This window comes from Zosterops lateralis (assembly GCF_965231275.1).
Source record: "Zosterops lateralis genome assembly, chromosome: 22".
NCBI classification, from domain to species: Eukaryota; Metazoa; Chordata; class Aves; order Passeriformes; family Zosteropidae; genus Zosterops; species Zosterops lateralis.
This window is the reverse complement of record NC_139782.1, coordinates 4083751-4105881: the sequence shown is the minus strand read 5'-3', so window position 1 is coordinate 4105881 and position 22131 is coordinate 4083751. Positions and strand designations below refer to the sequence as shown.

At 59.1% G+C, this 22131-nt stretch overlaps 4 protein-coding genes across 4 annotated transcripts; 3 read left to right on the top strand and 1 right to left on the bottom strand.

Annotated features, from left to right (window-relative positions):
• Positions 1-103: 103 nt before the first annotated feature.
• On the top strand, positions 104-4397 carry TAS1R1 (taste 1 receptor member 1; the record flags this gene model as incomplete). Its single annotated transcript, XM_083876984.1, has 6 exons — positions 104-263; positions 300-643; positions 963-1739; positions 2090-2302; positions 2488-2608; positions 3472-4397. 6 exons carry the CDS (start codon positions 104-106, stop codon positions 4395-4397), a joined length of 2541 nt encoding a protein of 846 aa, XP_083733110.1.
• An 80-nt stretch (positions 4398-4477) lies between these two features.
• On the top strand, positions 4478-8753 carry ZBTB48 (zinc finger and BTB domain containing 48). The gene is given in 10 exon segments (XM_083876858.1): positions 4478-4975; positions 4978-5206; positions 5886-5997; positions 6363-6455; positions 6773-6859; positions 7189-7343; positions 7522-7658; positions 7982-8146; positions 8278-8366; positions 8454-8753. Coding segments are annotated over 10 exon segments (1839 nt in total). The 5' UTR covers positions 4478-4500; the 3' UTR covers positions 8751-8753.
• Positions 8754-10913: 2160 nt separating this feature from the next.
• Positions 10914-15768, bottom strand: KLHL21 (kelch like family member 21). The gene is made up of 4 exons (XM_083876859.1): positions 14729-15768; positions 13121-13526; positions 11576-11648; positions 10914-11233 (listed from the first exon to the last, which is right to left on the bottom strand). Exons 1-4 carry the CDS (start codon positions 15765-15767, stop codon positions 10940-10942), a joined length of 1812 nt encoding a protein of 603 aa, XP_083732985.1. The 5' UTR covers position 15768; the 3' UTR covers positions 10914-10939.
• A 771-nt stretch (positions 15769-16539) lies between these two features.
• Positions 16540-21208, top strand: PHF13 (PHD finger protein 13). The gene is made up of 4 exons (XM_083876772.1): positions 16540-16648; positions 17041-17142; positions 17833-18385; positions 18760-21208. The coding sequence occupies exons 1-4, from the start codon at positions 16610-16612 to the stop codon at positions 18984-18986; spliced, it is 921 nt and encodes a 306-aa protein (XP_083732898.1). The 5' UTR covers positions 16540-16609; the 3' UTR covers positions 18987-21208.
• Positions 21209-22131: the final 923 nt, after the last annotated feature.

The window sequence follows — 22131 nt, the reverse complement described above, 5'->3', positions numbered from 1 at the left end:
CGCCTCCCGGGGCCGCCCCTCGGCCCGCCCCGCCCGGCCCAGGCGCCGCCCGCCGCCGCCGCCCCGTTAAGAGCCGCCCGCGCCGTGCGGGGCCGGCCCCGCCATGCCGCTCCCCGCGCTGCTCCGCCTGTGCCTCTGCGCGGCCGCCGCCGCCGCCGCCGCCTCCTCCCCGTTCACCCTCCGCGGCGATCACCGCCTGGCCGGGCTGTTCCCGCTGCACACCGCGGGGCCGCAGGACGATGCCAGCCTGCTGGTGCGGGGCTGTGAGGAGTGAGTGCCCGCCCTGCCCGTGCCCCCAGCGCGCTCTGTCCTCCCTAAAAACCGCTCTCCATTCCACAGTGCCGCCTTCAAGAGCCACGGCTACTGCCTGTCCCAGGCTCTGCGCTTCGCCGTAGAGGAGATCAACAACTCCAGCACGCTGCTTCCCAACGTTACCCTGGGCTACGAAATCTACGACACCTGCTCTGAGCCTACCAACTTCCACGCCACGCTGTGTGCCCTCGCTCGTAAAGGCAGGCAGGATGTCCAGGTGCTTTCCAGTTTCCAACACTACGAACCCCAGGCTGTGGCTGTCATTGGCCCTGACAGCACCCGGCTGGCCCTCACCACAGCCGCTGTTCTCAGCCTCTTTCTTGTACCAGAGGTAAGTGCAGCTCCTGTGGCTGATGGAAAACAGAGAGCCCAAGGAGTGATTGTTTCAGGGAGGGTGGGCTCAGAGCTGAGGAGCCTGGTAGAGCTGGAAATGCAGCCCCTCTGTGTGTGCCGTCCCAGGATCCTTCCCAGGCAGGCAGTGGGCTGGTTTGCCATCCATCACAGCTTTCTCCTGCTTCAGCACGCTTGGCACTGGGTCCACTGCCTGCCCAGCTCCAAGTCTTCCCAGGCCAGGCTGCCTGTGCTGTTAGCTCTCAGGGGTGCAGCTGCCTGGGCCAGCACATTCCCCTTTCCCCTGGCTCCCTTTGCAGATCAGCTACGAAGCCTCCACGGAGTCGCTGAGCCTGAAGAGGCTGTACCCCTCTTTCCTGCGCACCATCCCCAGCGACAGGCAGCAGGTGAAGGCCATCTTCTCCCTGCTGCAGCACTTTGGCTGGACCTGGGTGGTGCTGCTGGGCAGCGACAACCAGTATGGCAGGGCTGGCCTGGATGCCCTGCAGGAGCTGCTGACTGCAAGCAATGTGTGCGTGGCCTACCGAGGCACCATCCCTGCCAACGTGGACGCCAGCAACCCAGAGCTTCACAACCTGGTCCGAATCCTCACAGAGGTCAAGGTCAATGTTACTGTTGTGTTCTCCAACAAAGCAAGTGTTCTGCCATTCTTCGAGGTGGTGGTCCAGAGGAACATCACAGACATGGTGTGGGTGGCCTCCGAAGACTGGTCGTTGGCTCAAATTGTCTGGCAGGTGCCTGGCATCCAGACCACTGGTTCGGTGTTTGGGATGGCAGTTGAGAAGCCAGAGTCCACGGTGCTGGAACGCTTTGAAGCCTGGAAGATGTCAGAGGAAGGCACTGGGGCTGAGTGTGCCAGCAGTGCAGAGCCAGGTGGGGAATCTGTGGGGAAGGCGGGGCTGGACTGCACCCAGTGCTGCACTGACTGCCGGGCGCTCGCCACTGTCCCTGACATGTACGATGCTCAAGGCTCCTTCAACGTGTACTCAGCCGTGTATGCCGTGGCCCATGGCCTCCATGACCTCCTGGGCTGTGCCTCGGGGACCTGCAGCAAAGGCACTGTCTATCCCTGGCAGGTAAGAGCAACCTTGTGGAAGAAGATCCATGAGGATTCCTTCCCACAGGGAAGGGTTCTTCCATTGTGCCTAAAGGTTTCCTGTCTTTTCCAAAGGCTCAAATCACAGCTGAAGACCCCTGTGGGCTTCAGCTGCCCCTCACAGTCAGATCAGCCAAGACCTAGACCTAGACTCCATCCTAGGTCACTTGTTCCTCTGCCACCAGCCCCTCACAGGATGGGATTTCCTGCAGATGTTGGGGGGCTGGAAAGCAGCTGCAGGACAGAGGAAGTGTCGTCCAGCACATCTCCCTCCCAATGGCAGGAATCGTGCCATTGGAAGGGTTCTTCTCTTACTCTTCTGTTTTACAGCTCCTACAGAAGATTAGGCAAGTAAACTTCACCCTGTATGGGAGCCGAATCTCTTTTGATTCCAATGGGGACATTCATAAAGGCTATGACATTGTCATGTGGAAGTGGACAGGCCCAAACTGGGCTTCTGATGTGATAGGAACCTTCCGTGTGAACCCTGACAGGCTGACCATCTACCCAGACAAAATCCTGTGGCACACAGAAGATGGCAAGGTACCATTCTGCACCCAGGTCTTATTTATTGCTCACTTCTGAGCTGACTGCATCCCAATACCACCAGTTCTGGGGTGTTTCCTCACAGCAGGGCAAAACTGAGGGCAGAGGCAGTGTAGGGGGGTGCCAGAGTGCTGCTGAGCCTGAACTGTTCAGCTGCCTGACCGTGTCTGTGCTCCCGGCAGGCTCCCAGCTCGGTGTGCTCAGAGGCTTGTGAGCCAGGGGAGATGCGGCTGCAGCAGAGCCGACACAAATGCTGCTTCAGCTGTGTGGCCTGTCCAGCAGGAAGCTTCCTGAACAGATCGGGTCAGTACACCCCAGGGTCTGCTCCTACCCCTTCCTCCCCTGCCCACATCCTGCCTCCTGCTCCATCCTCTCACGTCCTGTGGTCAGTAAAACCTCTGAGCTGACCTGAGCAGTGGGGCTGGCTCCTGTTTGCTTACCAGTGGGTATGCAAAGCCCATCCCTGTGCTTTCCGGGGAGAACTGCCCACAGGTGAGCCCATCTGGGCAGAGAGAGCCTCTTTGCCTGTGGCCAGAGAAAGGGGATGTCCCGCCCATGGCTGTTCCTGCACCGCATCCTCTGCCAGGGAAATTCAACTCAGTGGTTGCCTTTGTGCCCCAGGTGGCACACGGGACTTCCGTACTAAGTGGTCACCAGCACCTGGCATATGGAAATGTCTCCTGCCTGGGACAGGCCCCAGTGGTCTCCTGCCTCAGAATCACCAGCCACAACGACAAACCCCTTCCTGGCAGTTAATCCCTTGACACTCTTGGCCTGTGGAGTGGGCAGGGGCAGCTCTGGGGACAAGGGGAGCAGATAAGCCCCCCTACATGGTACTGTCCCATTCAACAGCAGCTGCTGCAGATCCTTCCCAGGTTACTCCTTGATCCATGGGCCCCTTCCCACGCACAGCCCTCATGGCCCTCACACAAGCCAAGCCTCTGTCTCAGCCCGGGCCATGGATTTTGGGAGAGTCCACAGGGCAAATTTTAGGTGGGAGGTCTTTTGGGAAAAGAGCCCCCTCTGCTGCCCCAGGCCTGGGAGCGCCCGCAGGAGGAGCAGTCGGGATGGGAGAGCAGAGCCCAGGGAGCTGCGGGCCGGGCCCTGCGCTGTGGCAGAGCCTCTTACCGGGTCCGAGGTGTGTGAGGTGTCCGTGTCCTCCACAGACCCCTTTGACTGCCAGGCCTGTGCCTTGGGCGAGTGGTCCCCGGCAGGGAGCGAGGTCTGCTTCAGCCGCACCATCGAGTTCCTGTCCTGGTCCGAGCCGCTCTCCTGGGCGCTGCTGGCCATGGCTGTCAGTCTCATGCTGCTCATAGCGGGGCTGGCTGTCCTCTTCGCCCTCAACGCCTCCACACCTGTGGTCAAGTCTGCGGGCGGAAAGACGTGTTTCCTCATGCTGGGCTCCCTGGCCTGCACCTGCAGCAGCCTCTTCTGCTACTTCGGGGAGCCCTCTCAGGCGGCGTGCCTGCTGCGGGTGCCGCTCTGCACCATCAGCTTCACCGTCTTCCTCTCGTGCGTGGCCACCCGCTGCTTCCAGATCCTCTGCATCTTCAAGCTGAACGCGCGCTACCCCGCGCTGTACGAGGCCTGGATGCGGCGCCAGGGCCCGGTGCTGTTCGTGGTGGCCAGCACGGCGGCACAGGTGGTGCTGTGCGTGGTGGTGGAGGCCCTCAGCCCCTCGGTGCCGCGCCGGGAGTACGGGGCGCGGGAGCAGTGGGTGGTGCTGGAGTGCGCCCAGAGCGGCGCCAACGACGCGGCCATCGCCTACACGGTGGTGCTCAGCGTCGGCTGCTTCGCGCTCAGCTACGCGGGCACGGACCTGCCCGCCGCCTACAACGAGGCCAAGAGCCTGACGGTGAGCCTGCTGCTGCACCTGGCCTGCTCGGCCGCCGTGCTCTGCTCGCAGGGCGCGCTGCGCGGCCGGGCCGAGACGGCGGCGCGGATGCTGAGCACGCTGGGCACGCTGGCGGCGCTGCTGGGCGGGTACTTCGTGCCGCGGGCCTTCGTCATCCTGATGCGGCCGCACCAAAACACGGCAGAATATTTCCAGATGGCCATCCAGGAGTACACGCGCCGCCTGGCCTCCGCCTGAGCCCCGGGGCCCGGCCCGCCCCGGCCGCGCTCCCAGGCGTCACTGCCGGCGCCCGCTGACGCCACGTCCGGTGGCGGATACCGGCGGGCCCCGGTGCGCGGCCATGGCGGCGGCGGCGGCTCACAGCGTGCGGGTGCTGCGGGAGCTGAACCGGCAGCGCGCGGCCGGGCAGTTCTGCGACGCGACGCTGGGCGTGGGCGGCCGCGAGTTCCGCGCTCACTGGCCGGTGCTCGCCAGCTGCTCCCGCTTCTTCCGCGCCCGCGGCCCCGGCGGGCCCGTGGCGCTGCCCGACGGCCTGGCCGACACCTTCCAGCTGCTGCTCGACTTCTTCTACACCGGCCGCCTGGCGCTGACGGCGCACAACCGCGCCCGCCTGCTGGCGGCCGCCGAGCAGCTCGGCGTGCCCGACGCCGTGGCGCTTTGCCGGGCCTTCCGCCCGCGGCCCCGCCGAGCCGCCGCCGCCACAGCCCGCCCGGAGCCCGCGGCGGCCCCGCAGCCCGGAGGGCAGGCGGTGCGTCAGGGGGGCGGGAGGGGGACGGCGGGGCCGGGCCCGGGCGGGGGCGGCGCGGTGACGCCGCTGTTCCCTCGCAGGGCTCCCCCTCGGCCCCGGAGGAGGCGGCGGTGGGTGGCGGCGGGCGGGGGGACGGCGACGCCCAGCTCCTTCCCGAGGAAAATGTGCTGCGGAGCGAAAAGAGCCCCCCCGCTCCGGGAAAGGCGGCGGGGAGCAGAAAAGGTACAGCGGTGCCGGTCGAGTGTCCCACATGTCATAAAACGTTCCTCAGCAAATATTACCTTAAAGTGCACAACAGGTAAACGCTCCGGCTTCTCCTTCCCTTTGTGCGCGGTGGGGACGCGCCGCCCCCACAGCTCGGCCCCTTCCCGGGGGGGAAAAGGGCGGCCCCGTTTCTGCCAGCTGATCCCAACACCTCGCCATCCCCGGGGGTGGTAAAGGAGGCTCTCTCTGCCCCTGGGGGTGCTCTGGCCTGGGGAGGGTTATATGTCAATGGAAGGTGTCCCAGAGCTGCAGCCCCTATTCTGAGCTGTGGCTCAGGAAGACATGGGATGGGCTCCTCGGGGGCTGCCCCAGCTGTAGGGGGGCAATGGCAAATCCTTCTGGGCTTTAAGATTGCCCCAGGGTGGGGGGAGTTTTTTGGGTTGCGGGGGACACGTAGCTGGGCTCTGTGAGGTGCTCCAGGGTGGATCATCCAGAGCAGGGCATGGCCCTGAAGTGAGAGCTCAGGCTTTGCTTCACTTGTGTTGGGGAAGAATCTTGGCCCTGCAGAAACGGTGTTCTGTGGAGTGCAGCAAGCATTGACAACTGTGCTGTTGAGGGGAGACAAAAGTGGCATAAAAGCAGCTTTAGGGTAGCTGTGAATAGTAGCACTGTGGAGGTGGGGGGAAGTACCCACCTCACCCTTCCCTGTGACCTCCTGGGCCTGTCTGTGCTGTTGACAGGCAGTGATGGGATTCTGTATTTGCATCCCCAAGGAAACACACTGGAGAGAAGCCATTTGAGTGTTCCAAGTGTGGCAAATGTTACTTTAGAAAGGAGAATCTCCTGGAACACGAAGCCAGGAACTGCATGAACCGATCGGAACAGGTATGCCTAGGAGCTGCCCTGCTGGGCTGGAGTGTGGCTGTTGTGTGGCAGGAGGGGAATTGGAGCCTTTTCCCAGTCCCAGCCCATGCTCAGTTCCAAACAGACCCCTGTCAGCACTGTGTGACACATGTTCCATGGCCAGGACTCTGACAGCCAGGGTCCCTGTGGCTGGGACTCAACACCTGGTACACAACACAGCCCTCACTTGTGTTCCAGCACACCAGGACTCTACAAGATTTTTCTCCTGTGGGTGTGGGCTGAATGCTGTAGCTGGGTGCCAGTGCCATTTGTTGTGCAGGGAGCTGAGCTGTGGGCTCCAGGCGAGGCTCTGGGTCCTGTGGAAGACAACACCATCCCTCTCACAGGTGTTCCCATGCTCGGCCTGCCCAGAGGTGTTCAAGCGGCGGATGGAGCTGCGGCTGCACATGGTGTCACACACCGGGGAGATGCCATACAAGGTCAGCAGGGCCTGCTTCCAACATCCCTAGGGATGCTGCTGGACAGTGGCACTGAGCACAGGCAAGCCTTTCCCTTCTAGGGCAGCCCAGCCCATTGAGAGCTGAGTACACCAATTCCCTTCTCTGGTCCATGATAGTCCGCTCAGGGTTGTTCCCCTGTTCTCTGAACCAAAATGTGGTGCAGGAAGGCACCACAGTTGAAGGCTTCCTGTGGCTGTACCACAAATCTGTGTTCTATTGCCCTGCCAGTCCTCTCCTTGCTCTGAAACCACTCTTTGGGGGCAGCTGGGAGCTGACCCCATTCTCTTGTCTTGCAGTGCTCCTCCTGCTCACAGCAGTTCATGCAGAAGAAGGACCTGCAGAGCCACATGATAAAGCTGCACGGCGCACCCAAGCCCCATGCGGTAGTGACTGGGAGTTTTGGGGAGGGTGTGATCCTGACTGTGGACCTGGCCTAAGGAATGGCAGAATATGTCTGGCTCTGGCAGTGAGGGGGTGGGACACAGAGCTACTGGAAAGGGGTTCTCTTGGGTAGAAGAGTAGTCCACAGATCCGAGCACTGGCCAGCCCTTCATCTCTGTTGGGCTGTTCCATCTTACTGGGTATCTGAGCTGGGGTGCTGCCTTGGCTTCTGCAGGGAGGTCCCTGGAGCAGCTGGGGAAAAGCCAGGTGTGAGTGTGTCTGGGGTGGCTGTACCCCAATCCTAACACCCTCCTCTCCTGTGGCCTTGCAGTGCTCAACCTGCTCCAAGTGCTTTCTGTCCCGGACAGAGCTGCGCCTGCATGAGGCCTTCAAGCACCGTGGGGAGAAGCTGTTTGTGTGTGAGGAGTGTGGGCACAGGGCCTCGAGCCGCAATGGCCTCCAGATGCACATCAAGGCCAAGCACAGGTACAGTGTCACCCGTCTCCTCTCTTATGTCACCCTGGCTCTCCTGGCTGCAGTCTCTGCCCCACAGGCCTGGGGGGGGTTGGCTGAAAGTCACCCTCTTCCCAGAGGTGCTGGGCTGAGAGCCAAGGGGCCGAAGCTGGTGGAGGCAGAGGTGACGGTGACGTTTCCCTGCCCACAGGAACGAGCGGCCCTACGTGTGTGAGTTCTGCCACCATGCCTTCACACAGAAAGCCAACCTCAACATGCACCTGCGCACACACACTGGAGAGAAGCCCTTCCAGTGCCATCTCTGTGGCAAGACCTTCCGCACACAAGGTACCCCTGCCTGTGGCTGGTCATGCCAACTGCTGTGCTTCAGCACCCAGGACCTCCAGAAAGCATCTTCCCCAGCAAAGCCATGCTCTTGTGAGTGCAGGCTGATACCAAGAAAAGCACATTCCTGTCACCTGCACTGCTCTCGTGGCACAGAAGGGGAATGAGGTGGTGTTGCTCATGATCCTTAGCTGGAGCAGGCAGCTAACTGCTTGTGCTGCTCTTGCCTTCCTGCCCAGCCTGGGCCCAGCCTGCCAGCCCCTGGGATGGGGTGCATGGGCCATGCTTCTGACCAGCCACTCTCCCTGTCTCCCCGTTAATGGCAGCGAGTTTGGACAAGCACAATAGGACTCACACCGGGGAGCGCCCGTTCAGCTGCGAGTTCTGCGAGCAGCGTTTCACGGAGAAGGGGCCACTGCTGAGGCACGTCGCCAGCCGGCACCAGGAGGGGCGGCCCCACTTCTGCCACATCTGTGGGAAGACTTTCAAAGGTAACGTGGTGGCTCCAGCTCTCGTGGGGCTCTGCAGGAGCTGCCTCCTTCCTGTGGGTGGGTTGGCTGGCATTGCTGTGAGCCTGTATGACACAGAGCTGCTGCCAACAGGCTCTCGCTTCCTTTCCCAGCGGTAGAACAGCTGCGTGTCCACGTTCGCCGGCACAAGGGAGTGAGGAAGTTTGAGTGCATCGAGTGTGGCTACAAATTCACACGGCAGGTGAGGCCCTCCCCAGCTCCGGGCCTCCTGTGCTGCAGTGGGGAGCCAGCCCTCACTGTGTCTCTCCACATTCCCCTTCCTTTGCAGGCTCACTTGAGGCGCCACATGGAGATCCACGACCGAGTGGAGAACTACAACCCTCGACAGCGGAAGCTGCGGAACCTGATCATCGAGGACGAGAAGGAGGTGATGGTGGTGCTGCAGCCGCCGCCAGAGCTGGAGGTGGGCTCAGCTGAGGTGATTGTGGAGTCACTGGCCCGTGGGCCACTGCCCGAGGAGGTCCCTGCGCAGAAGCTCTGCTCAAACGAGAACTTCTCCCCTGCGGACGTGATTGAGCAATCACTGATTATAACCACAACAATTCCTGAAGACTGTGAGACGTAGTGTGGCCACCCATCCCCTTCCACTGAAACAGAGTAAAGCATTAAGCTGAGCCACTTTCTGCCACACTTGTTCTTTTGAGCGGCCTCCCCTCCTTTTCTGCCAATTTCCCATCTCATGCTGCAGGGAAAGAAAGCGTCACCATGGTGTTGTGACTGAGTGTCAAATGAAGAAATGTCTCAGAATGGTCACTCCAGTCACTGTCCATGTGTGGTGTGCAGGAGGATAGGACCGTGTCATACTGTGATACACTGACACCAGAAGAGCTGGTGCTGCCCTCCTCTTTCCACCAGCCCCTCTCACCCTGCCTGTGATTAAAGCTCACCTTCTCCCATAGAGAGCAGCTCTGCCCATTCCTTAACTCCTCCGTTTTTAACTTCTGCCTTATTTCTCCTTTATTTTGTTAAGCTTTTGTCAGCTGCTCTTTCCTCCATTAAAGGCAGGGCGTGACCTGTGTCTGCTCAGCACTGGGATGACTGAGCTGTGAGTTCACTTGAAACACACTCCAGCAGCCACAAAGTGCCTGTGCTCATGTGTGGGGACATACTCTGTCCCAAATAACCCAATCCATGGTTGCTGGGAGAGAGAACCACAATGGTGCCAGGCTGGGGAGAGATCTGTGTGTACCCCCACACCCCAGAGCTGCAGGCATGCTCTCTCCCCTTTCCCCCTCTACTCACCAAGGAGGCAGAGAGGCTCCAATTTAAGCTTATCTGGAATGAGAAACTCCCACTAAAATCTCACTCCAGGTCCCTTCCCCTCACAGAAAACAGAATTGTGTAACAGGTTTTATTTAACTTGACTGCTGCAAGTAAATTTAAAAACAAACTATGAGAATAAAAATACATTATCTGCAAATGTAAAATGCCTTTGTTTCAAAGGATGGAGTTCAACTGTACTTGAGGATTCAACACAATGAATTCTACAAAAAAATAAATACAGATCTGTAGCTGCTCAGCGGGTGGGACTGGGGGTCCAGCAGCGAGCACGGCCGCGTGTGCGCCGGGGTGTGTTATTTATAGCTCAGCAGAAATGCCTCGGGCTGTGGCGCCGTCGGGAATTGGCCATTGCTCCCAAAAAAGCAGCAGCTGCCCCGAATTGTGGGCCCCCTACTTTGTCCACGGCTTTGACACCAAGGGGCAGCCGAGCCGGCCCTGTGTGTTCCCTGCTGGCACATGGCGGTCTCAAGGCACTGTCAGTGTTCCAGGCTGGAGAACAGCCCGGAGTCCCCGTGGCTGAGGGGCACAGCAGTGTCAGACAGCACTGGGGCAAAACAAGTTTCTGTAAAGCTGTGAAGACGCTGATGCTGTGGAAATGGGGCTTGGATGCTCCTCGTTCCAGGGGCAAGCCTGGAGGAGAGAGATCGAGTACACCACGGGGTTTCCATCTCTGAATTCAGTTTAAATGCAATTTTTTCCTCTACTAGCTAAGATTTAAAGACCAAAAAACCAAATGCATCCAGCCACACCTTAGCTTCTGCCACACTTCAGGGTTCTCCTGAAGGTGTAGCACTTGCTCTCAGGGAGCCATGCTGCAGGTTTAGCTGTTTGCTTCTTCCAGAAACATTCCACAAGTAAACTGCACACAGCTGCTCTTCAGCGAAGGTAGATAAACAGAGCCCACCTGGCCAGGGCACTTGGGCAAGTATAAAGGCAAATCTTACACAGGCCAAAATAAAACTACAAACCCCAAATAAAAAGAAGAAAAAAAATCCTAAAATAACTACCTTTCAATCTCAACATGTGCACAGGAAGCCTGTCTCCCTCTGAGGCACAGAATACAGGGGGGGTGTCCAGACCACTGCCCTACCAGACAGACCCCTTCCAAGACAGAAACTGAAGGAAGGAGTTTGGTGGCAAATGAAGCATTACAGGGTGAAGGAGCTCCCAGTGAAAGGTGTCCGGTCACAAGCCATAAGCAGCGGTGCTGTGGTGTGGTTCACCCCGAGTGCTTTCCCCAGGGATCAGCTCTCAGGTCTCTGTGGGCAGCACGGTGCTGTCTCCTGCCCTGAAGGGCCAAGGGAAACAGTGGAGGCCTCGCTGCCTGCAGGCCCACAGCATCACATCCAACAGCCAGAGTTCTTCCTCCCTCTGTGATCAGTATAGTCTTGTTTCCGAGCACTGGTTTGCCTCAGCCTTCTCCCAAAGCAGCCCAGGTTCCGGATGAGGGACTCTGTCAAGCCATTTCCTATGCTAAGGCAGCTCATTGAGGTTCTGGTTGTGAAGGTTTTGGTTCTGCCTGCTCAAGCTGATGGTGTTGTCCAGCGTGATGCTGTCATCCTCCTGTGTGGTTTCTGGCATGAACTGCCGGAATATGCTGACGCTGCCGTGCCAGAAGATGGGCTCGGGGAGCTGGCCCACGACGCTCCACGTTCGTGTCTCAGGGTCATAGGCTTCCAGCACATCCGAGAGTTCAAAGGTGTTATCATATCCCCCCGAGACATAGAGCTTCCCACCGAGCACGGCCACGCTGCCCCCGACGTGAACCTGCGAGGTAACAATAAACACACACCATGAGCAGGGGATGCTTGCCTGATCCAGCAGTCCAGCAAGAGGGCTGGTGGAATCTGGGAGCTGTTGCTTGGAAGGAGTTTCATGCCTGCCAGCTGCAGGTTGGGCTCTGAACCAGTGCTGCCCACAGATATCACAGGCTGGGCTGCACACCCAGACATGCCACCACATCCAGGACTGTCTTCCCAGTGACTCCAACACACTTTAACCAGCTCCACATGCAAGGGGTTCTGCTTCTAAAAAGCTCTTGGTTTTCCAAAGATAAATGAAAATTATTTGTAACACTTAAGAAATCCTAGGAATGCGAAAATATCCTACCTGAAGCATGGCAGGGATTTTATCCCATTCGTTCTTGGATGGATTGTAAACATCCACTTCAGCCGAGTCATCTCTGGGGAAGAGAACACAAAATTACTCTTCTGCATTCTAGAAACGCTGCTCGAGTTCTTCATCAAAGCCAAATTTAGATGGGCAGGGGGAGAGCAGTGCTGGGAAGGCAGCATAATCCCCCAGGGCTTCTCTTACCCACGCTGCTCACAGACAGGAGGGCGACAGTGACAGGTGAGGGACGTCTGCGACTCAGAGACATGCGCTGCTGTCACAAGAATGCGTGGAGGACAAGGTCAGGGCAGCTGGAGAGGAGCTGTCAGCCCTTCCAAGGCACAGATGGGATCAAGATGCTGCAAGGCAGTTCCAGGCGGGGCCAGCAGCCAGACAAGGGCCTCCTCTCCCCACTCTGGGGCAACTGCAGAGAGCACCTGAACCCCACTGCTCTGCTTTATTCATAGGTATATAAAACTAGTCCCAGCATGAGGGATCATCACTCAGAGCCTTTAGCCTGAGCTATTAAACCAATTTGCTACTTTTACTTGCAACCTACTCGTTTGCCCTCCAAAGATTATCCCACAGTTCCACACAGAGCAGCAGCCCACGTGCAGCACGTGAAATGAAGGAAGAACACCTAACCCCATCATCTTCTCACTGACTCTTGTAGAAGCAAAGTGATCTGAAAATCCTGAAGTGTCAATCATCAGTATTTTATACTGGGTAAGAAAAACGAAATTCTATAGAATCAGGTTATGACAAAGAGCTGAACAGCTGCAACACCCTGACAGGATGGACTGAAACCAGCTGACCAGAACAGACGTCAGGGAGACACTTGGCTGGACCTGAAAGGTTCAAATAAAAAGTCTTGGGCCAAAGCTGCTACTTCATGCAAAGCCAAGAGGAGATTAAAGAAAGAGAAGTGCCTGGGGGCCATCACAGAAGTCTCTGTTTGCTCAGAGTCAACACAGGGAGATGAAATGCTCCAGCCTTAGCATGCCTTCCCGTTTATTTTTAATTAAGCGGATAACTGAAGTATTTGCGCCACCAGGACAGCTTCAGATGGGTAATTAAGTCCCAATTTGGAAAGGTGCTTAAAAATAGTGACCAATCACTTCATCTTCAGCCCTCTTATCTCTGCTGAGACGGAAGACGTCCTCTCCCACATTAGAGTTTAACGTTTTCTTGGAGCTTACGTGCTTATTTATAGCAACGAGAGGGGCTGAACGAGGAGAAGAAGAAACTGAGAAGCCAATTTCCAGGCAGTGCTGCTGACTTCAGATGGATTTACACCTGCCTGTTCCCCAGACCTGGGGTACACTCAGACATTTTCACACAAATTTATGGGCAGCTATTTGAGTCCCACCAACACACAGAAAGAGGTGTTACAGCCCTCCCTGCCCCATCAGGGGAAGCACAGCCGTGCTGTCCCGACCCAGGGCCCTCCCTCCACCACCTGCAAAATCCACCTTCCCAGGGAAGCTGTGGGCTCTCCTCACGGGGAGGGAGCGAAGTGATTGCTCCCACTCCCATACTCACCGTATGAAGTACATCAGCCCGTTGAGCGTGACGGTCTTCGGGGCAAAGGACCAGGGGGGCAGGTGGCCGCAGTTGACAAGGGACCAGAGGTCACTGTCAGGGTCATAGCACTGCATGACCATGGACTCTTTTCCAGCCAAGGAGCCGATGGCAAAGAGTTTCCCACGGCACGAGGTGGTGGAGCAGTTGTCCATGGGATACAGCATGGGCTGCAGGGCCTCCCAGCTGTCCAGCGTGTGGTCATAGCGCTCCGTGCTGTCGGAGGCAACCACGTAGAGCAGCCCGTCCAGGACCGTGGAGCTGTGGTATTCCCTGGCTTTCAGCATGGGCGACACCTCCGTCCACTCGTTCACGCTGGAATTGTACCTCCAGACACAGTCGTACAGCCTGGACCCGTCTGAGCCCCCTGTGGCACAGCATGACACATGTCAAGAGCCTGGCTCCACAAAGGGAAGGGCAATGGGGCAGAGAGTTTGGCTCAGCACATGTGCCACAAGGATTTTAAGGAAACATTTTGCAATGTTTCATTGCCAGCAAGCCAGGGAGGATTTCTCCCATGGCATTCCTAGTCCATATCCAACTATGACTCAAAATGAGTCTTCCATGTTATGCTACCTCTGTCCTGTAACACCCACTTCTCTCTCATTTTGCACCTCCCTCCTCTGTTGCTGCCCAAAAGCTGCCAAGGCAGTGGTGCTGCTGGCAGCTTGGGAACCTCCCAGCCTTGCCTGCATTACACTGACCAGAATAACCCAAGATCCCCAGCAGCAGCCTGCACACAGCTCCCAGCAGGGCTGACCTGCCTGGGATCACTCCAGGAAGCTCCCACAGGACATAAGAACTTCTGTAAAAACATGCTGCATCCATGTGGTAGCCCATTGTTTTTACAACCCTGTCCTTAAAGCAGGGCCTTGTTTTCTGCTTGGGACTAGAGAACAGAGTTTTCTGTTCACCTTCATTTAGACTTGCTCTTCAAAGCTCTGCCAGTGTGTCCTGCACACCGAGGGCACGGTGTTCCACAGCACTCTGTGTCCTGGGCCTCAGTTTGTTACAGCTGTCACAGAGACGTAGCTCAAAGGAGGCATCTGCATGCAGCTTAATAGCCAAATTTACATATTGGTGTCACCTTGACAGAAGTAATTGTAGCCCCAGCAAGGAGGGTGGATTTGTGCAGGGAAAGGTACTGTGACTCACAGGGGCTGGTGAAGAAACCTGGGGCTTTCTGACAGGCTCTGCCTCAAGCATGTGCCTAGCTTGTGATTCAGGGGGCTCTGAACATGAACACCTTCTTCAAAGAAAGAAACTCAAAACCTTCTTACATCACCTCTGTCCTCAGTGACGGTTAAAAATTTCTGACTACAAGATCTGTGACTTCTGCCAGCATGCTCAACAGCATTAGTCATGACAAAATAGCTCCTGGACTGAGACCAGCTGCTAAATCCAGCACCGACTCCAGGAGTCTCCATGCCTGCTGGCAGGCTGCAGGCACCCAAGCCAAGTCCCAAACTCTCTGCTACTCAGGAAAAGCCAAGCGCCGCTGCTACAATCTACACATTTTAAACAGAACCCACCACCCTGGTGCTTCCCCTCATTCCCTGTACTCCTTACCAGTGACGTAGATGTCATTGCCCAGCGCAGCAACACTGTAGCCCCCTCCCAGGTGCTCGGGGAACTCGGCCAGGTAGCGCCAGTGGCCAGTGCGTGGGTTGTAGCAGTCGACGGTGACAAGCTCATCACAGTCACGGTCACAGCCCCCAACAAGGACGAGGATCTCGGCGAGGCCGGTGGAGGGCCGGGGGCGCATGCGGGCGCAGGGGCCCCGGTCGTGGCGGTCGAGGCGGGCGGCCTGGAAGTCGCGGGCCTCGCGCAGCAGGCGCAGGCAGGGAGGGCACCGGGCCACCAGCGGCTCGCTCTCCACGTGGGCCAGCAGGTAGAAGCGGCGCACGAAGGGCAGGCGGACGTGGGCCAGGAGCTGCGGCAGCAGCGGGGCGCGAGTGGCGGGGTCGGCGCGCACCCAGCGCAGCGCCAGCTGGAAGGCCGCCTCCTCCTTGGGGATGCAGAGCCCGTCGTCCCGCAGGTAGGAGAGCAGGCGCGGCAGCGGCAGCCGCTCCAGCTGGGCGCCCAGCTCACCCACGTGCCGCAGCACGAAGCGGTGGGCGGCAGCCGCCAGCTCCGGGCAGGCGAAGGCTTCGGCGAAGTCCTGCATGTCCAGGGCGTTGGCGGGCTCCAGCTGCCGCGCCAGCCAGGCACCGCAGGCCTCCTTGACGGCGGGGAACTGCAGCAGGTCGGCGGCGCGCAGCAGGCGCTCGGCGATGTCGGGGCCCAGCCGCCCCACGCGGCCGGTGTAGGCGAAGTCGAGCAGCCTGCCCAGGCACTCGGGCTCGACGCCGTGCAGCCGCACACGCTCGGCCCGCGATTCGCGCAGGGCCCCGCCGAACATGGCGCGGAAATATCCCGAGGCGGCGGCCAGCACGGCGCGGTGAGCCCCGAACTCTCGCCCGCCGGCCACCACCGTCACGTCCAGCAGGCTCCGCTCGGCCCGCAGCGCGCTCAGACCCCGCAGCAGCGACACCGCGTGTGCCGGTTCTCCCGTGGCCGCCGCCGCGGTTGAGGCTGCCGCTGCTGTCCCGCCGGTGCCGCTCGCCATGCCGTGCCTGCGGACAGAGCACCTGAGTCACACCCTGCGCGGAGCCCTGGGACCGAGCCCCGAGCGATTCCCGGGGCGGGACAGGGAGGGGGAGATCAGGCGAGGAGGCGGCGGGGGGCTCGGGGAGCCGGGACCCCTGAGAGCGGCCTTGGGTGCGGCGGCGGTAGCGCGGCCCCGCTCGGGCCGGGGTAGGGCCCCGCAGCCACCGCGCCCAGCCCCGCGCCCTTGGCCCCGGGCTGGTGTTCAGACGGAGCCGCCCAGCGGTACCGAGGGAACACTAGACCGGCCCCGAACGCGGACAGCGCTGAGGGAGCTCCGCTCTGAGTCCGGCTCGAGCAGCGCCGTCAGCGCGGGCGGAGGGTCCGCCTCGGGGCTGAGGGTCCCACTCACGGCAGACCCTTCTGCCCGTCCTGCCCCCGCCGCCAGCCAGGCCCCGCGGCGAGCTTAGAGCCGCTCTCTCCCTCCTGGGCCCACAACCACCCGATAAGCGCCGCTCCCGAGCACCGCTCCCGGACCCCGCTCACCGGTCCGCTCTCCGCTCTCCGCTCTCCGCTCCGCTTCCCGCTCCGCTTCCCGCTCCGCTCGCCGCTCCCGGCACCGCCCCCGCCCCGCCGCCGCTCCCAGCGCGCCCCGCGCCCGGCACTGCGCACGCCTGGACTACAACTCCCAGCGCGCCCCGCGCCCGTACTGCGCACGCCCGGACTACGGCTCCCGGCGGCCCCGCGCGGGCGGCCGCCCCTTCGCCGCCTCCCGCCGGCACCGAGCGCCTCACGGGCTCCCGGTGTCGGCACTGCCCGGCCGCCGCCGCCGCCGCCCCGGCCCCGCCCCGCCCGCGCCGGGACATGGACTCCGACTCCTGCGCTTCGCCGTTCGCCCCCGAGGTAAGCCGGAGTCCCGGGGGGAATAAGGAAGGGAAGGGAGGAGCGGTGAGGGAACAGACGGGTAGGGGGTGCGTCTCCCACCCCCCGGCCCGGCCGGCCCGGCCCGGTCCTGTCCGCCCGCCGGTGCCCGCTGCCCGTTCCCCACGGCGGGGCGGGGGGCCGGGCCGGGGCCATCTTGTGCCGCCGGGGCGAGGAATGGCGGCGGCGCCGCCCCGCCCAGGGGGGGCTGCCTGGGGCCCGGTACCGACACGGGGGGCGATGGGGGGGATGGGGGGGGGCACTGCCCGGTTCCGCCGCTGCGGGGGCGGGGGGCGGCGCGGGGCGCGGCGGGAGCGGCGGCGGCGTCTCCTCCCAGCGGCGGGCCCGGCCCCGCTCACCCCCGGCCCCCGCAGGACTTCTCCCCCGGCTCCCGGCGGCACCGCACCGTGGAGGACTTCAATAAGTTCTGCACCTTCGTCTTGGCCTACGCCGGATACATCCCCTACCCGCAGGAGGTGAGTTGCGGCGGGGGGCGCTGGGGGCACCGGGGGACGCTGGGGGTATGGGGGGGCACTGGGGGTACCGGGAGGCACCGGGGGGCTCCGGGTGGGTCTGTCAGACCGGCCGCTCCAGCGGTCACGGTCCCGCGCCGGGCCGGAACAAAAGGGGAACCGCGGCAGCTCGGGGCTCTGGGGACGGGGCGGGTGGTGCCCGGCGTGGGCGGGGTGAAAAACGTCGGATCCGGCATCGCTCCTGCTGCTCCCCGGGAGCTCCGGCCGGAGAAACCCCCGGGAGGCGTGTAGGGAGAGCGGGAGCGGCAGCACCTCAAGGGACAAGGCTTAGTATCCCCAGGGGACAGGACTCAGCGCCTCGGGGCACAGCGGCTCGGGGGACAGCTCCCTGCGGGACAGGGCACAGTGCCTCGGGCAGAGGGCTCAGCTTCCCCAGGGCAGAGAGGGCTCAGCACTCCTTGGGACAGTACCCGCGGGAAAGGGTTCAGCACCTCCGGGACAGGGCACAGTGCTTCAGGGGACAGCGGACAGCGCCCCTAGGGACAGGAGGGACAGGGGACACCACTCCAGGGGATAGGGCACAGCACCTCAGGAACGGGGCAGAGTGCCCTGGGGGACAGGGGGACAGCGCCTTGTGCCCCATGCAAGTCTGCTCCAAGTCAAACTGCTATCTGCTTCCTAAACGTGTTCCAGGAAACACCGCTGAGGAACAGCCCCAGCCCTCCCAACAGCACTGGAGGCACGATTGACAGTGATAGCTGGGATCCCCGCTTCAATGACACCCCCTCCTCTGTCTCCCTGCCCGCCAAGAACAGAAAGAACTTTAGTCAGCTTAAGCGAGCAAAACCGTACAGTTCCCTGTTCCAGCGGGCAAAGGCCAGCAACTTCCTGCCAGAGCGAAAGCAAATCGATAAGATCAGGAAGAAGAAAAAACTGAAAAGGAGGGAAACAGAGGTGTCTGCAGAGGAGGACTATGAGGAGAAGCTGCTGGATCTGGAGGCAGAGGACTCTTACGCAGAGACACCGATGAGCCCCTCGTCGGAGGGCGACCCTCAGTCTGTGACTGAGCACTGCTCGGTGTGGGACTCTGACACCCCATCCAGTGTCTCCTACCCCGCCGTGACGGCCGAGCAGACGGTGGAGATCCAGAGCGTGGGCAAACGAACGGTCATTCGGCAAGGCAAGCAGGTGGTCTTTCGGGATGAGGACGGCACTGGTGATGACGAGGACATCATGGTGGATTCAGGTAGGTGGCCTGGCTGTCCAGGAGGATTAGCCAAGTGGAAGTAGTGGTGGTTTACTTGTAGCCTGAGGATAATGCTGAGGAGCACTGCCTGGGTGGATTTCAGGAGCAGTTGGGTTCTTGCGGGGAGGGAGGTGGGTTGGCTTTTTCTGCAATAAACTGAGTGAAAAGCTGCAACTTTATAGAAGCAGCTGCCTCTCCTCTCCTCAATTACGGCCTCCTGTGTACTGCTGAGAGTCTCTTCCCGTGCAAGAGAGACCTGGAAAAAGCAGCAAAGTGCCTGTCTTTGAAGCCCAGGTAGTTAATTTAGCATGAAAGGAGAGAAAATTCCTGGTGCGAGAGGCATCAGCCACTAAAAACATCATTTGTCTTTGCAGATGACGACTCGTGGGACCTGGTCACTTGCTTCTGCATGAAGCCTTTCGCCGGGCGGCCGATGATCGAGTGCAACGAGTGCCACACCTGGATCCACCTCTCCTGCGCCAAAATCCGCAAGTCGAACGTCCCAGAGATCTACATCTGCCAGAAGTGCCGGGACTCCAAGTTTGACATTCGCCGTTCGAACCGCTCCCGGACGGGCTCGCGCAGGCGCTTTCTGGACTAGGGGGGAGGCAGGTGCTGGAGCGCTGCGTGGGCGGGCGAGCTGTGGGTGCCGCCGGGAGGCCGGGGAGGGCTCCCCTGAACTGCTGCTGCTCAGGCAGGAGGGCTGCCCAGCCGGCCTGTGGCCCGGGGATGAGGAATCGCCGAGCCACGGGCAGCCGGAGCTGGGAGCGGCCGACTGGGCAGAACTGTGGTGAGAGACTGTCTGGAGGGACAGACGAAGCTGAGCTCAGTGGAGTTTTGTCTGGTTACGATGACTGGGTGATGTACGATACCTTTGCCAAGTAGGTTTTCTCATCCCATTGGGAAACTGCAAATCTTCTCTGTGCTAGAAAACTCCTCCTCCTCCCAAAGAGGGATGGGAGGAGGAGGAGGGAGTCTGTGTGAAAGTCTGAAAAGTAAATGGCCCTGTGTTTTAAATTCAATGTGATATTATACCTGCCCATTTGTCCATATAGATCAATCTTAGATATCGTAAGGCTCCGTAGGAGTCAGCCTCAGTGCTACTGGCCTCTGTGTGATCTGCTGCTGCTTCCACGGGCCTGAGCATAGGGGAATTCTGTCATTTGGCATCATCCAAGTGCAAAAAAGACTCAGGGCTCCCTCCTGTGCCAAGGGACAGCGCCCTGGCAGGAAGGAGCAGCCCTTTTCCTGGACAGGCAGCGTGGGGGATCAATGGCATCAGATTCCTTCCTAGAAGGTCTCTTCTTACAGTGATTTTTTCGTGATTTATTTGCATGATCAGCTCAAATGTGTGTATGGGGGGAAACTGCTCCATTTCCTGTCCCTTCATTAACCTTTATGGTGCTGTTTTAAGAAGATGACTCTCCCTTTTCTCAGCCCAGAATTCAAACATGGGCTGTAAAAAGGGCCAAAGAAAATGTAGAACCTGGCAGGTCTGGTTTGGAATTTGATCATGTCCATCCAAGTACGACAGCCGAGTTGATTTTTGCTTTCGCTGTTTGTTTTTTGAAACTGGACTGTAACCAAAAAGCCAGAATCTTTATTCTGTTGGTAGCAATGACACAGATCAAAGTGAATGCAGGCAATGCAGTTACAGGATGAAGTGCAATGAGGATCCGTCTGGTGTGGAGTGGACAGGAGAGCACTGAGGCCCTGGCCAGCACTGCAGACAGGACCTGCTGGGCCTCAGCCCATGGAAATTCCTTCAGGACCACGATGGGAAGTCACAGCTCATACACAAGGCCAGGAAGATGCTGGCGTTGTTCCTCAGTGACCATACAGATCCACATAGGTCACACAAATCTGGTTGATGTTTGGAGGTGTTTCTCTGAAGTTATGCCTGAAGAACAGTGTGTGCTCTGTCCAGTCAGAGGCTCAGAGAAGCACTGGCTGGCACAGTGGCTGCAGCCAGACCAGCTGTGCCAGCAGGAACATGTCCCCATGAGTTCTGCAGTCACACAGCACAGGAGCACTGCCTTGTCTGAGGACTGGCTCAATGAGAGATGCATCCTGGTGATGACTGAGGGTCTTGCTAGCACACAGGGGCAAGTGCCCTCCTTCAGACATTGCCCCAGGGCTGCCAAAGCCTCAGGCAGCCCAGTGCCACAGGGACCTGGGGCTCCACGGTGTGGGGCAGGGTGACAGAAGTGCACAACATGCAACTGTTCTCTCCTGGTTCTTGAAAATCTTGTTCCACCAAGCTGTAACAGCTGACTGGGTTCAGAAAACCAGCTTCTGTGAAATCTCTCAACCATGTCTGTGTCATGTCTCTCAACCATGAAGGCTGTGCTGCCTTCAGAAGCTACGTGGAACCACCAAGGAGTTTGCCAAAGACTCGCCCCAAATGGCTGCCTGACTGTCCTTTGCAGCCAGAAAAATAACCAAAGTTCTCCAGTGCTGCCATTTCCCCAGAAATGCTTTGGAAGATCCCAGCCACAACTGCACAAGAGTTGGACCTGGTCTGAAATTGGTATCTCCTGTGTTTACAGCATGTCTGCAGTTCAACTGGACCTCCGTGGACTGTGTTCCTGAAGCTTTTATGGGAGAAATGGTGCACTGTCAAGTGAACTGGCTCTTTTTCACAGAGGTTCAACACTAATCAATGTGACTGACTCTTGTTCTGTCCCCTTTTCAGATTTATCCCAGTGGATGGTGTCCAGCACGTTACAATATCAGCAGAGAGAAATAAAAAAGTAACATCTCCATTCTTTTAGTTCATCACTTTCAGCCATGTATAATTATAGTTTAATTCAGAACTTTATTTTTTCATTAAAACTTTTAATGAACCATGTTTTTTTCTTAAATGTGAGACAAATGAACAATGAGTTTGTTATATTCCAAACTCAGGAGTCTGCTGTTATGATTTATTGGTTGGGGAGCTGTTGTGCTAGGCAGCAGGAAGACTTGACACTTGGCTCTTCCAGAAACAACACACTCAGGTGGGGATAGGAAGAGTTTGCAGGTATCCCCACCTTTCTCTGGAGCAGCTGCTCCTTCCTGGCCTCTGGTTGGAGTGTGGGACATGGTGACAGAGCCCTGTGGCTGGGCAGGGTGGAGGGTTAGGAGGCACGCACTGCCTGGAGTGCCTGAAGACAGCAAGGACACTGCTGGGCTTGTGCCAGGGGCCTGCTGAAGGGTGCAATGACCGACTGGAGGACGGGGCTCAGGCCAGGATGCCAATGGCGTCGGAGTGCACAGTCCTGGCACCAGGTCCCTGCAGCCTCAGAAACAGCCCTGGGGCAGCACTACACCCCCTTGCTAGGACTGGAGGCTTGGCCAGACCCAAACCAAGCCCCTCTGAGCCCTCTCAGAGCTGTTGAAAGAGAGCTCCCTCCCTTCCCACCCCTGGGCAGCACCAAGGACTCCAAACCACCCAAGAGCTGCTGGAGCCTATGTGCCACAACCCCATAGGCACTGCTGCTCAGCCAGCTGCTATCAAAGCAGCAGCCTGAACACCTTGGCAAACCGAAAAGGTGGCTCAACCTTTTGGAAATGGCACTAGGTCGTGCTGGAAGCTAGGCTGGGAGCTCAGCTTTGCTTGCTTAGAGCTTCTATTTTAATTCTGTTGGTAATTTTGAATTATAGAGTCATAAAAAGAAGTCCCAGGGGAGTTGTGGCAGTAAAATGGCAGCTGCTCACAGCAAGAATATGGTGGTGAAGGTTGTGGTTCTGCAGTGGGGCTGTTC

What these genes read in the sequence shown, in the direction of transcription:
- KLHL21 (XM_083876859.1), bottom strand. Translation starts at nt 15,767, where the DNA reads ATGGCGAGCGGCACCGGCGGGACAGCAGCGGCAGCCTCAACCGCGGCG. An exon ending in GGGCTGATGTACTTCATACG is followed by an intron (nt 11,649 to 13,120) that starts GTGAGTATGGGA and finishes TCTCTTCCCCAG; the next exon opens with AGATGACTCGGCTGAAGTGG. An exon ending in AAATCCCTGCCATGCTTCAG is followed by an intron (nt 11,234 to 11,575) that starts GTAGGATATTTT and finishes GTTACCTCGCAG; the next exon opens with GTTCACGTCGGGGGCAGCGT.
- PHF13 (XM_083876772.1), top strand. Translation starts at nt 16,610, where the DNA reads ATGGACTCCGACTCCTGCGCTTCGCCGTTCGCCCCCGAG. An exon ending in CTTCGCCGTTCGCCCCCGAG is followed by an intron (nt 16,649 to 17,040) that starts GTAAGCCGGAGT and finishes CGGCCCCCGCAG; the next exon opens with GACTTCTCCCCCGGCTCCCG. An exon ending in GGACATCATGGTGGATTCAG is followed by an intron (nt 18,386 to 18,759) that starts GTAGGTGGCCTG and finishes TTGTCTTTGCAG; the next exon opens with ATGACGACTCGTGGGACCTG.